Source organism: Diadema antillarum, unplaced genomic scaffold, assembly GCF_040938485.1.
Source record: "Diadema antillarum isolate AM-2024a unplaced genomic scaffold, OU_Dant_1.0 scf00000176, whole genome shotgun sequence".
NCBI classification, from domain to species: domain Eukaryota; kingdom Metazoa; phylum Echinodermata; class Echinoidea; order Diadematoida; family Diadematidae; genus Diadema; species Diadema antillarum.
The window spans coordinates 671,427-687,184 of record NW_027271065.1 but is presented as its reverse complement, the minus strand read 5'-3'; the positions used below and the strand labels follow the sequence as shown (position 1 = coordinate 687,184).

General features: G+C 37.9%; 1 protein-coding gene across 1 annotated transcript in view; it reads right to left on the bottom strand.

Annotated features, from left to right (window-relative positions):
* Positions 1-9,990: 9,990 nt before the first annotated feature.
* Positions 9,991-15,758, bottom strand: part of LOC139722900 (uncharacterized) — a 43,330-nt gene continuing 37,562 nt past the window's right edge. Inside the window, exons 11-12 of the mRNA XM_071634181.1 lie at positions 12,085-12,261; positions 9,991-10,418 (exon numbers count right to left, since the gene is read on the bottom strand). Coding sequence (XP_071490282.1) covers positions 10,015-10,418; positions 12,085-12,261 — 581 coding nt within the window. The 3' untranslated portion in view covers positions 9,991-10,014. The remainder of the gene's footprint in view (positions 10,419-12,084; positions 12,262-15,758) is intronic.

The following is a 15,758-nucleotide window of genomic DNA, read 5'->3' as shown; positions in this document are numbered from 1 at the left end:
CATAATATGAGTGATGTCATTATCAAATTGCTAGTGCTCATCCCCCAACCCGTAGAACCCCCCCCCCCCCCCATGATAACTACTGGTAGAGTAGGCCTAGATACCATTCTTACCAGCAGTCTACCGTGCTTTAACGCTCCAACACTCCGAAGGTCACGGATAACTGATAGCAGCTCTGCAATGGTTGTGGCAGACTTGATGCAAACTGTTCGAGCTAGAAAGCAGGCTGTAGAGTTACTCTCCTCCCTTTTCTCCCACAACTCAAGTGACCAAACAAGAAGCGGGTAACATCGAGTTCTTATTTGTTAGATCATGCTCCTTTTCTGGCCACCTGTAAGAATTCCAGTACCATGCATTTATCTGTATCTTGTCACTGCAAGGCAAGTTCACCTTCATGCAGTTGCACGCGTGACTTGAATAAATGCAGCAATGATGCTAGTATAACATGAGCGAAAGTTTTGAGGAAAATTGGAAAATCCGTTCAAAAGTTATAAACTTCTGTGCTGGATGAAAAGACTACTACAGTTCATGATGTCACATGTGTGAAAAAATACAGGTATAGGGAAAATGATAAAGCGAATTCCACAACATTTCATTTCTTTTTGGAAAAAATACACATTCCCATGACTTGTCACTTAGGGCCTATGTATGGTATTTCTCCCTGCCTTCTGGAAGTGGTTAGTCAAGTGCTCTTTTATTTTGCAAGGAAAGTGAAAACAATTATGTTGAATTTTCTTTTCTTTATATTGTTCTACACTTGTGACATCACAGACTGTAGCAGTCTTCTCATCCAGCAATTGGGGCAAACTTCATAACTTTTGAACGGATTGTTCAATTTTCCTCAAACTTTCACTGATGTGTCCTATCAATATTGCTGCATTTTATTAATTCACATGTATATGAAGGTGAACTTGGAACGTCTCAGTCTCAATGCAGCTAAAGTCTCCGGTACATTGTATTCCTTTGCGCTACATCGCATGTTATCTTTGTTACATAGTTGAGCAGTCATTTGACAAATACACACGCAAACTCATACAGCCCTATATTATGGGCCGAGGAAAAGAGTCAACTAAATGAAATAGCATAATGATAATGATGAAGATGATAACAGTAGTAGCAGCAGTGGTAGTAACGACCCCAACACGTACATGTTACTGGTTACAGCGCCCCGGGGTTACACTAGTAGTACATGTAGTAGCAATAACTATGATAATGATGATGATGATACACATGTACAACTGTACTACTACTACTACTACTTCTACTACTACTACTACTACATATGTACTACTACTACTACTACTACTACTACTACTACTACTACTACTACTGCTACTACTAGTGGTCAAAATGATAGTGCTGGCATATAAGTTATCAATATCATCATTTTCATATTTGTTTTTCTACCACCATGTAGCACTCAACACACTTTTTAATTCAAATTCCATCAAGGTGTTTTTCATTGAAACTGACAAATTGCTCCACATCAACGTAAATATGCCCATGTGTATGTACACCCATGATTTTTTTTATAATTTTTATCATGGCAACTACTAAAAACACTGATCTATTCAGTGCTTATTTACATTGATGTAGGGCAATTTGTCAATCGCTACCTCTCACTACTAATCACTTGATGCACTCCCAGTATATCTCCATCATATCATTTCAAACACAAGTCACTCCACGTTTTACAAATGCTACATGGAAACTAGTCTATGATATAAAAATGACAATTTATTTTACATGAAATAGTTCATCTCTAAATATCACAATATTAAAACTGGATATATCCACAGCTGGCACTTTCTCTGTTCAAAAAAAAAAGTAAGAGAGAAGAAAGATTTTGCTGTAAAGTCATTCAGGGAGTGTTCTTCATAGTAATTCCCCCTACCCCTCTTCTATTAGGCAGTTTGTTAATGATCCCAACACATTTTCACATATTTAGTACATCACGCTTCGCTGGAAAATTTTGGCAGCATATCATTCTTCATCAAGTCCAAATGCATAGCACAAAAATGTTATATAACAACATGATACCATACTACCATGATGGATTTCTTGTCTATCACCCTTTGCAACAGCATTTTTTTATTTTTTTTTCTGACAACATTGAATGTGTGCAATTTCAGGGGCACTGCAAACATCGATGAGTCCACTGCAAAGACTAGTTTCAATACGCTCAATGTATGTACAAAGCATCTGAAACCTCTGTCAATTTTTCATTTTTTTTTTCTTTTCATCCACATGCCTAGACAATTAAACTATACATTAGTACATGACATATCCTCTCACACACGCACACATTGTAGCCTTTGACTCCAACCATATCTTAAGTGATGAGTGTTGTGAGAAACACTTGTCCTGAATCTCAATTCAAACTCAAAACAAAGAATTTTACAGAGATAGATAGTTCGTAGTAATTATTTTCTGCTTTGTACTCAGGACTGTCTTAACATGGCATGGAGCCTCTTCACTCAAGTCACCTGAGGCTAAATTAATCTTGTCTACCAGATGAATATGTAAAACTGTGACCACACAAGTCCCTAAACTGTATGTAATTCCCCGACAAATTTCCATGTGACACGCCACACTTCAAGGAATGCTTCTGTTTAATGTGTTCCCAATTAGTGGCCTACATCCAGTGATAACGTTATTCATGCACAGAGTTTGTGGATAAATCTGCCTTGTCAGGGCTAATGGTGTCATTTGAAAAAAAAAAAAAAAAAAGGCAAATAGCACAGCACCAGAAACTTGACACAAAAGTCAATTGGCTGTTATACTACAAACTACTACATCTTTTGATCTATAGGCATCATCTAATTCTGATAGGAAAACGTCCTCAGACTGCATTGGGAATGGGAACAGCAAGTGCATCATCTGGGATAACAACGCCGGTAGTAAGAAAGATACAATTCGATGCTGGAATCCGTTTTTTAGACAGGTTGACATAATACACATATACAAGGCCCTCTTTGTCCATCAAAACATTGTAATTTCAACTGCGTGTCATGGGATATGGTTATCTATCACAGGGGCTAATGGGCTGCCATCAACCCCCCCCCCCCCCCCCATCATCTTCTGAGGTATTGCACAACATCCTACACAGAGTTACTGGAAAGCGAGTCAAGCAACAGGTCCGGACAAGGTGATTGGGGAATGGTACCAGCACACAAAGAACACATCATCATCTTAAAGAACTAGAGGGGTTTAAAACTCTTTGAACCTTGAAAAACTTCTTTCTTTCTTTGGGAAAACTTTGTAAGCATCGAGCAATTGACGTCAGCATATTCATTCTCTAGAATTGGATAATCATTCTGTATTGGTCTTCCTTTCCTACTTACACGTTATACAGTTGTGAGCGAGAAAAAAAAAAGATATGGGCACTTCTAGTAGTTTCACCATCTCTGGTTTGATCCAGTGAGGTGTGTTGAAGGAAGAGGATTTGATAAGCACAAAAGTGCAGTAATATGTAAGGCACTCAACACTGAATAATATCCTACATGTATGCTCATATTCAAGGCCAAAACATTCAATGCAAGAAGACCTGCCTAAGTTGTTTACTGCCTTTACACGAACTATTCTATGTTCATATTTAGTGCCCTAATGGGGCTTGTTATTAATACACAATAAATCATGATGCACTGTTACATCTCTTAAACAAATCCCGAGGTAGTTCAAACCGAAATCTTGTATGTTTTGTTATAATACCCACCGCTAAATACGACAAAAAAAAAACAAAACCAAACAAACATACAAATAATCTAACAAACAAACAAACAAATCAGATTTGGTAGTAACTAAAAGAAAATGAAAACAATAGAATATGGCCGCTGCTCCAAATACAAGTTCCTGAGTTTCATATGTGTATTTTTTGTTTTTGCTTCACGCTCCCATCACGAAAGATAAAGAACGAAGACCTACTCACAACTGTGAGCACTAAAAGGGATGTATTGTTGTACACATTGTATGGTGTAATGATTTACAAGAAAAGACACATATGGACTTTTATGGACAATACTGTACAGCAAAATACTATCCAGCCAGTAAAATCACAGCTCGGTATCCCTTGAAATTAGAAAATACCATTGAACACAGATCACCTTTTTTTTGTTTCCTTTGTAGAGAAAAATAATGCCATCTACCATTAATGCAGAATATAAGTTACAAGCAAGTCTGCATTTTTTAAGGGCACAAACTATTCAAAATTGGGTGAACATATTAAAAGTTATTTGTACTTCCCAACAAACTCCATCATTATCTAAATACATTCTTGCAAAACTTTCTACATACTCATTATCAAATGCGGGTTCACAGGCATTCAACCTTAACATTTCCGATGACACCCCAATTGACAATGAGCTTTTTCCATGATTGCGCAACTGATAATATCATTGCACCTCCCAAAGCCATATGTCTGAATGACAACACCTTCTCCTCCTTTGAGACTGGTTTTCAATGACTTTTAAACTTTGTCACATAATTCTTCATGATTGTTGGTCTAGGACAACTTGTATTTCCTTTTTAAAAGTCTTTCGTTGCCAACCTAAATTGCAGCCCATTTACCAGAAATATATGATCGTAAAGGAAATATAATTTCCATCGGTCAAAATGTAGACCTAATCCACATGTCAGCATTTTTTTAGCAGAAAGCTGAAATTCGCCTTCAATATCTGCACATTAACTCTGCCTAATACAGACTTTTTGTGGACTACTGCTATTGTGGATCACGTCAACTGCAAGAAATGCAAAAGGTTAAAGGCATGGAAACTCCTACAGAATGTTGCCAAGTTCTGCTGTTAGTAGTCCAACTTCCAAGAATCTACCGGTGTCTATTATACATTGCATGTACACACCTCTTTGACAAACTGTGCATGAAAATGGATGCACACTACTGCAGTTAAAATAAGGCATAGTTTATGGTCCAGGCAAATCCTTGAACATTATTAAAGCTCTGTTATATTCCAAGTGTAAAGGCATGAGAAGCATTCATTCATTCATTCATCCAAATATGACATACCATTGGACTCTCAATGTTGCAAAATCATCCTAAAATGTCACACCATTAAAAACTTGTTAAAAATCTTGGGCAAAAATTTAAAAATTCTCCAAATGAATAGCACGAACATGATGTGTCTTAAACTTTCATAACTATCAAATATGCATTTTTTATGATATCATTATAACTTGCATTGAATATTGTTGACATTCAAAAATCCACTGAACATTCTTTTTTTTTCGCAATAATAATGCTTAAGGTGCAGGCATGTACATACATTAACTCTCGATCTTCTATCAAAAGTGATATGACAAAAAAAATATATGTGAGGACTCTAAAGTGTGAAATATATTAAATACAAGACGAATGTATCACAATGTAATATTGTCTTTAGAGGTGCTGTTAACTACATGTCATTATACATTGAGAAGCCTTTGTTGCCAATGCTAAATGCTTTAAATTGGTGAAGCGTGACCAATGCAACACAAATATACATAGTAGGCATGCAAGGAATAGTAAATTTGATATTTCTAAATCTACTTTATATTTGCTATTAAAATTGGTGAACTGTTAGAGTCATAATCACACAGATATGGATTGTTCTTTCTTTCTGCATTTTATATTATACATCTTCTCTCTCTCTCTCTCTCTCTCTCTCACTCCCTTCACAGTTGGAATTTTATAACGTAGACAATCTTCTGAAATTACAGTGGCATGTATTTAGTACTGAATAATAATGCTTCAAAAATGTTCAGGCTGCAGTATACAGTCAGCAGCAATTGTACTCTGCAAAATATTTAAAGGACAAGTTCACCTTTACACATTATGTGGATTGAGAGAATGCAGCAATATTAGTGGGAGATATTGAGTGAAAGTTTGAGGAAAATTGGACAATCCGTTAAAAAGTTACGAATTTTTGAAGTTTCAATACCGCCATCGCTGGATGAGAAGACCATTATAGCAGCTTGTGAGGTCACATGTGTAGAACAAAATAAAGAAAATAATTATACAGAAATTCAACATATTTTCACTTTTCTCACACAATAAAAGAGCAAATTGACTTGCCTCTTTCAGAAGTCAGGGTGAATAATATTACCCTTAACATATGTCAGTAACAAGTCAAGGACATGTGAAGTTTTTTTTAATGAAATTTGTGGAATTCTCTTCATATTTTCCAATACCGTTGTAAGCATGTGACATCATAGACTGTAGTAGTCTATTTATCCAGCAGTGACTGTGCAGAGACTGTTAAAAAGAAATCATCACTTTTAAACGGATTGTCCGATTTTCCTCACACTTCCACTGATGTGTTCTACTGACATTGCTGTATTCACGACATCCAGATGTACATAAAAGGCGAACTGAAGGTGATGTTTAAGCTGAAGTGGGAGCTACAGTGTACTATGGTATAACACAGACGGCATCAGTCCAGACATTGCAGCGGACATGTCTGCTATCACAGAGAGTACAATAAAGTAAGAAAACTATCACTGCCCAGAGCAGGGCACGGCAACTCATCCTGTGATCACTTCATGCCCACAGTGGCAAAATTTGTGCGAGCGAGAGTTTTCTGAAAGTGATGTTATGGTGGACATTGATAATGTTCTTACTTGCCACGCTACATTAGAATGAGATCAGGAATGTGACAAAGATGCCTGCATACCATACACTGGGCACATAAATACTTCTTGATGAAATATTAGTATTCTTGATCAATTTCACTCAAAAAGTGGGATAAAGAGGAGCTGCTACTACCTGTCATCGCCAAAATATCGAATTTCCATCAATCCACTTCCCTGTTTTTCTCTTTGTGTGGCTTTAAGTTCGAAGTCATACATGTTACCACAATCAGTTCCTCTTTCTATTCTTTATTATACTTGTATTTCCTCATTCCTGAACCACATCCAGTGTTCATCAAAAGACGGAGCAATGTAGGTGTAAAGTCCATTATGATTCCAGATATTTGTTGGTAAAGGATTAAGTGATGTGCATGATGAAAATGTTATGACATCATACTGTTACAACTGTTTTTATCCTTTAAAGTCTCTGGTAGGTTGTTGAAAGGAAAATCTTGGCAGCACATTTGTTTTCTTGTTCTTCTCTTCTCTTTCATCTCCTTCTACATGGTTAATCCTGAATTCAGTTGACTCTCTGGATATTATAACATGGCAGTGGGGGACAAAATAATCACTTGTGGCTTTGTTGCCATTGGCAGGGAAGGATGCATGAGATTCAGGATTGGAAGCTAATCTGAATCCATTGGTGACTCTTACAGCTTGGCTACATGGTCTCACAGACATTTCAAACTATCTTTTTTAGTTTGTTTGTTTCTTCTTTAATATCTATAAATCTGTGACCGAAGAAATCTGCCTAAAAAAAGAAGAAGAAGAAGAAAAAACTCCGGCAGTAAAGCTAGTGAGAAATTTTAGTGAGACTGCGGACAAAACCAGTCTTACACTGTACCAAGAATAAAGGAAACCACAAAATGACTCTACCAGGATACTTTATGGTGACAAAAAAAGCTGCTTTACACAGCTAACGATGGTGTCAATTCATGTTGATGCTAAAGCTATTCAGCATTGCCTCTTTTGTTAACTCAATCTTCTCATTGTACTTGAATCCTATAAAAAAAAATAAAAAATCCAAACAAATCTACCGTGACATAATGATTCTTTTGTAGACTGCATGTATTCAACACAGTATGGGGTCGTTTCTTTGCCATAGAGTGTTCCCTGTGTTTATCGGCTTGTGAAGAGACACAGCTAAATTCATCCCAAGATATTCCCCAGCTCAGCCCCCCCCCCCCCCCCCCCTCATTTGGGAATGCCTGGCATGTATTTGTACCCGGATTGCTAAAGCCTTGACATAAAAATTCCCAACATTGAATGCCATCCGAGCATTTTCCACATGGGCAGAATCGAATGGCTTCATGACATTGACATGCAGTATAGGAAGAATGTTCAGCATGAACTGTTTCTTAATTACTGTCACAGATTCAAAGTAGCAGCATACTTTGTGTGTGTGTGTGAGTGTGTGTGTGTTTGTGTACAGTGAGCATTGTTTATAGGCACTGTCAATGGAAAAGAAAAGAAAAAAAAAACCCAAGAACAACAAGGCACATGTCATGAGGATCACAAGCCCAAATCTGACCCTGTCTGCTTGAATAATTACTTTGCGCTGTCCTCAAACATGGAGAAAACAGTCACTTTTGTTGGCGATTTTCTTACAAGTTTATGGACGTAGAGTAGAAAAGGGGAAAAAAGGGAGGAGAAAAACAGGAAGAAAGGATGGAGAAAAAGAAGGATGAAGCAGAACAACTGGAGAATGAAAAAGGAGAAGAAAGAAGAGGAGGGAGAGGAAGGAAGAAAAGAAAAAAAAAAGAAGAAAAAATAGATTCAAAAGAGGGAGAAGAAGAAGGGCAAAATACCCCCAAAACAAAACATAAAAGCTATTAAAAAGATATTATCACTTGGAATGTGCCTAAGACTTGATGGGAGGCAGTAGCAGCTAATGTCATGATAACATCATTTTTGGCAGGGAAAGAGGAAACAGAAAACACTGTGACAGTGAATGTGACTAAAAAACAGCAACAGAATACCAACAACAGTAGCAAAGCAAGACATCCCCTATCACATGTGATGTCACGAGTCCACCTCAAATATGCTGGATCACCATGGCCTGTATTCTAAATAATAATTCCAAGGAAACTCCCGTCAGGCTCCCACTGCAGAAAAGGTGCGGTTTTATTGGTTAGTCCCAAGTATGGATCTGCGTGTAGTGCACATTCCCTCAATGACTGGCTTTACCAGATATTCAACGAGCATAAACTCCCATTCCACCAATTCTTCATGCAGAGCACATTGCAGTGAAAATCTCTCATTCATAATTTTGTACATAAGGGTTCAAATTTGTGCAAATTTTACCAAAAAAAAAAAAATGCATTACTGTATATATAATATTTGTAATAATTAAGTGGAGTGCAAAATTAAAATACAAACCCCAAATTTTCGTTTGCGGAATATTTCACATTGAAAGTACTATATGGAAATGAAGGAAAATTCTCACTTCCAGCCGACACAGTCTGAATGGAATGGAAAAGGCAGATCAAGCAGTCTCTAGGCAGTGTTTGCAAGCATCAAATTCTTCTGTAAGGTAAACTGTAAAGAGCATTGTCTTCACTTTGATTATTCAACCAGATTTTGATTTTTTTGATTATCACAAAAATCTTGATTAACCAGGAATGGTGGTCAACTTGACAATATAATGCTGGCCTGCATTTGTTCCTGGTTTATAAATGCCTGCATTAAAACCCTGTGGAACAAAATGGCACATCCTTTTTAACATCACAAGTTGTTGTCTTATTTACAAATGTACATGATGCTCTACATCTTGCTGTATGGCAAAGTGAAAAAAACGAAGGCATTTTATGGATATCATTAATTACGATTTAACTCTAAAAAATCTACGCTTCTGCCTGTTGACCTGTTTCACGTTGTGTTTAACAGGAAAATCAAGTATCAGGCACTGCTCAGGTGGATTTGATGATACTTGTGGCATCTAAGAATCGTGTATGAAGGTTACATTTGAAGTGCATTATTAGTGAAGACCTGCCTTTATGTATACAAAAAAAGAGCTACCACATGAAATATGTAGGCCCAAGTTTCAGTGAGCATATCTAAAGATGTAATGTGAAAAGTTATAGGCATTTCATGTGGAAATACTGTATTCATTGTGCAAGACTTTGTGATATCTCTTACGAGACGTGTTGAAGGCACATACAAGGCGGGAACGTGAATCACCAATATTGCGGATGACATAACTTTGTTCCTATCAATCACCAAGTATGGAAAAAAGGTTTCAGAAGGGACTGGCAGCCAACTTCTAGAGCCACCGCTGAAAACCAGTAGGGGTACATCATATTTAGGCTTCCAGAGTTGCTCTTATTTGGTGTTTCCACAAAAAAAAATCGTCCAAGGCACCTACTACAAGTATGACGTAGGCTGATGTATCAAGCATCATACTACAGTGTCGCGGGAGACGCGGGGAGGTACCCCAGTCTGCCTTTGATCTTCCGCTTCTGGATCCTGTTGCTGCTCCTCCTGCGGATTTTCCTGGGATGCGTTTGATGCAGGCTGACATGGCGGCTGATCGCCGTTGACAACGTCCGGGAGATTCCGCTCCTCGACCACCTCGGGAATCGTGAACTGGCTGGGATCGTATTCATTCTCCAATGTCTCCAACTCACCTGTCACGATCTCGTAGGAGGGAGGAGGGGAGAGCGGCCCCATGGAGTCGATGGAGGGGCGGTAGCGCTTTGGTAGCGACCCACGCCGGCTGTCCCGCCGACAGGCGATATTGTAGGCAGGGGGAATGTCTTGCTCTCCAATTACTGTTGTGTTTCTCCGCAAGCCAACCTCCTCTGCAGAATATGGCAGGCAAAGATAATGGGACAAATATTATATATCTGGGAGACTATGGCTGCATTCAAGAGCTCATAAGTGAACCAAAGCTAAATGAAACCATGCCATTCTGTACTATACCATAGTATGTCAAATTTGGATGTTCATGTGAGCTGTGGAGAAAGCATACTTCATGAGCTATTTTTGGACTCCAGTCAGAGGGGGTTAAAGGGGAAGGCTAGTACTGTAAAACGAGAAATGTTCGCGTGCATTTTAATTTCGCGAATTTCGCGAGCGCCAAGATTCGCGAAATTAAAATGCACGCGAAATTTCTTATCTACATTATATGCATTGAACGCAAGAGGCAATTTGCGAAAATTTCTTGCCACGAAAAAGGCCGTCGGCTCCAATTTGCGAAAATTTTGTGCCGCGAATATATCATGTTTTACAGTAACTGATCAGTGGGAATCAGTGGAAATGCTGGGAGATGATTGTTCCAATCCTTATGGGATTCATTCAAGAGTTCATTGTATATCTATTGTTGTGTGAAAATGATTTGCTTCAGAATGGTCTCATATTCCAGTAATGTGCAGTTTAATGCTTCCAGGTTAGCGTCCCTGGTCAGTGATGGAGCATTAATCTGCACATTACTTGAATATGAGACCGTTCTGAAGCAAATCATTTTCACACAACAATAGATATACAATGAACTCTTGAATGAATCCCATAAGGATTGGAACAATCATCTCCCAGCATTTCCACTGATTCCCACTGATCAGTTACTAGCCTTCCCCTTTAAACTTTTTGTAGCAACAGAGTGATGCACCTAGCATGCTTACACTGTTCACAGGTGTACCTAACAAAGAGAATCAACTCTTTCTATTATGACATACATGTTATGTACAGGAACATTCTTCTCATGCCAACTAATACACTTTTGGAGCACATTGGTAAGTGGTCCACTTTTGATATGATGACAATTTCCAAGTGGATTTAGCATGCTAAACTTGCAACTGTAGACATCTGAGGGCAACCAGCTCTCAGATCAGTGTACATTGTAATATTTAATGTTAAAGCTGGTCTACTGTCTCCTCAAGGCAATGCCCAATCCACAAATCTAAGGCACAGTACATCCGTTCCTGAGACAAACAGTTAACCTCATGTGCCCAGGCACTGAACTTTTATAATAACCAGCTCTTCATTTCTCCTTCATTCTTACATTAATATAAGATTTAACTCATTCATTTCAGGCACTTCCGGGGGCAATATAGCATTCAGTAATCAATGCGTACTTGGCCTGGTAGTAATGTTAAGCAAGCCCACTCGGGTGTAGCAATGTGACTCAGTCCAACAGGAAGGCCGTGGTGACACAATAGGGATTAGAGGGATTAGGGATCTGTATTCATTTGACAACTGGATTCCAGACATCTGTGCTGATTGGTATTACATGAAAACATTCCAGAGCGCATGCCAACCCGCAAGCAAAGCCCAGTAAAGGATTAAAAGTGTCTGTGATGCATAATATAATTCTTTTATCAGAAATGTGACGCTCACACATTGCACCATTTCCCCCAGCCATACACTACATCAACACGGCACACAAGGGGGGGGGGGGTGTACATACGTAGATGTGACACTAAAAGAGCAAGCACGGGAGAAGTTAGAGGGCAGGGGCGTGGCACTCACCTGGAGTGTGAATGCTGACGATGCGGGTGAGATGACCCTGAGGCGGTTCCTCCTGGTACCGCTTGCGTGCCATGGCGATCAGCCAGCAGACAGAGAGGAGGCAGACAGCACCGACGAAGGCGCCGATCATGATGCTGGTGTGCTGGAGGTCTGTGAAATCCGTCCCGGAGGAATTACCTGCAGAGAAGAGCGAACCAAATAACCGGGAATGGTAATAAGGGGCACCAGTAGCACCACCACCACGCTTTAAGATCACATTTGTCATTCTTTGTTAATTCATGATTCATAAATGGAGGTACGATATAGAAGACCAGCCATTTGTAGATACAATACAATTCAATAAGATTGGTAATGCACACAATACAGTACATTCTTCCCATAAGGCTCAAAGTGCTTTAAATACAAAATGACAAAAATGGACAATTCATACACATAAATCAAAATAATAGTGCACAAAAAATGTAGTACTAGAGTATGAACATGCACATGTAAACATAAACACATATATTTGTAAATGCATACCCAAGGGCTCAACATTATTGGTTTTTTTTTTCCTTTGGTGTCCCGTTTAGGCAACCAAAATCTTTGAATCTGAAAGTTTGGAGGCCCGAAATACACAGCAACATGAAAATTCATTTTGAATTTTAGCTGCCCAATGGGGCCATCAAAAAATTACATATTCGCCCAACATCAATTTCTAGTGGTGCCGGGCCACTGCTAATGTCAAGCACTACATACCCCCCATACAAACGCTCACACGAAGGGCACACATGCACATACAGTGTACACAAACAAATTAACATTCACATACACTGTATCGGGGAATCTCTATTAACATGTCCCTTGATAATTAAACACTGTCATAACACCATAAATATTTAAAGCTCTCTCCTTAGGACAAACATGAATGGACAAACATCCATTTTCATGAAAAACAATGCTCTGAGAACAGAGCTGAATATGAAAATAGAATTGTCAAGCTTACACACAATGGGCCATCTTGGCGGCACATTGAATATTTCTGCAAACATGAATCATTGAATAATTTTTGAGAAAACAAAAAGTTCATGTTTTTTTGTTCTTTCAATGTCATGTTCAATACGATGACGATGTCAACATTTCATTTTCACACACACTAACGGCTTGGCGAAATGCCAGAGTGACAGTTTACAATGAAAAATAGGTTTATTGTTTGGCACAAAGGTCACAGTGAATTCACGTCATAAAAATGTTATGTGGCTACTTTATCAAAGATATCAGAATCATGCATCTAATGGCTTTGCGCACTTGATTTGCTTTACTTGCTGCCAGTCACAATCCTGTTTGGCCGTGGGCCACTAACTCATTACAATGAAAAAAAGATGTCCAGGTTATGTCACCCAAGGAGGTTTTGTTTGCAATGATCATCCTCTCATACAGAGACTTTAACAGTGATGATAAAGGTCGGTGTTACATGTGACTTGATAAACTGTTCACTGCATAAACTTATGAGAAGTACAAGTGCTTGGCTTTTCACAGCCTCATACTACATGATATGACTTCATTAGAGTATGGGGGGGGGGGGGGGAGAAGGCCTTTGCATTACATATTAATATTCTTTGTGCTGTGCTGCAGTCATAGTTTACAGAGGAAAAAAAAAACACCCCTACAACACTGTTTTTTCATCAGATGTTTGATGGGCATAAAAGCCATTTTGGTGGGACTAATGCAGGGCTCTATATTACTAGTACTTGTAACCCAGGCACTTTTTCTTTTTAATGACAGACAATAAGTATCAAGTATTCCCTACGCAAAAATAGCAGCAATTAAAGCCGCCTGGAGCACATTATGGCTTCAGGAAGAGGTTTAAGTGGGATTTGAGGGCACTTGGATGAGAGAGAGAGAGAGAGAGAAAAAAAGCTTTATCAAATGACTATACATACTTTGGCTATTTATCAAACAGCTGGTGTTCAAGCTCCACAGATCATTAAAAGCACATCTTAGATTTGTAACCTCCTATCGTATAGTTTTGTTCTTCTTTGGTCAAAAACTGGCACCAAACAGTCAGGATATTTTACACATGACTAACATCTTGCATTAATCTGATTTTTTTTTTTTTTTTAATGTTGTGTGGAACAAAGAAAAATGATATGATAGGACAATAATACATTTCTTAAAGTCTTCAGTTATAAGAACTAGCTAATCATGCCAAACTCTAACAAAAAGGAACATAAAAGTTTGCATAACGTTTGAATCAACTGAATGGTCAAAAACATGGATATCATTCCATTTCCAGCCCAGCATGAACAACCATGAACTAGAAATCAAAGTGATGATGGGTGCTGATGCTACTGAACAGAAACCAAAATGAAACAAATTCTGTCTGAAAAATGACCTCCTTCTTCGTATCAGACATCACTCCATCTTCATAACCCCCCAAATCAATATGATTGATGGAAATAGAGTACACCAACAACCCCCCCCCCCTTCCCAGCTTTTGTTTGGATGTACAGTTGTATTAAGGCATTTAAAACATCTTACTACCAGTTGCCATTTAGATTTTGCCATGGGATATATCTTGAAAATAGGATGATCTCTGGAATGTAGCGATGTTTCGAACCCCTCACATGCAATGGATTACAAATTTATATCTGAAGATGGTCAGCAGCGAATAGATGTGTGCAATGCATCTTTCCTTGTAGTACTTGGTTATGTTTTGAATCATGAAGAAATTTTGACAAAGATTGATTTCTCAGATATTACATCTATTGTAAGCTAATATTGTCACCCGAATCAAATGTGATTTTTTTTTTTTTTACCCTTCATCATTATATCTTAAGTTTGTAGAATGACACACCTTCTATAGAAAATAGACATGAAGAATTCTGAATTCATACAAGCTAGCAGCTTATAACATACAAAAGTAAAACAAATAATATGACAGGTTCTTTTCTAATTGCTGAAAATTAAAGATATATAAATACCTTTTCCCTCATCATCCAAAAGGAATATGCCTTACCAATGAAATAAAATGTAATAATAACAAACAAACAATAGACTCAGGCATACATGTATTTCTGTATTTCAAACACAATTAATCTACACTGTACATCAACAATGAGATTTAAACAGTAAAACTAATAGAATGCAGGTATAAAAGATAGCTATGAGCATTTAGTAAAATCCACTTACCAGAGCAAATTGTTACACTCATTAGCAGGGTAAGAAATAGAAACAACAAGGGGAAATAAAGCAAGCCATGATCTATCATGGTCAAATTAAAAAAAAAATCTTCATTGTAACATTCATTTTGATGAAAAGCTTTAAAAAAAGGAGCAAACAGAGCAGACATACTTTCCTTTTTAAAGAGAAATATATAAAAGTTAAGGAATATGAAGGTTCCACAGTTTTATTTTCAATGTGAGCAGTGGATAACAAAAATTGATTTTTACATTGTGATGCAAAAACTGATAACTCCTGAGTGTGAATGCCTAGGGCTATTATCATGTCTAATTTACATAAGTGATTGTAAATAGTATAACCTTCTTATGCAAACATGCCATACTCTTTAAAATAGATTCCTTAATTTTCTTTTGTCCAATCTTAATCGCATATTCAACACTGTTTGTTCCACATATCAAAGTCAACCTGAACACCAACTCGAGTGTCACTTTAACTTGAGCCTTCATTTAAGC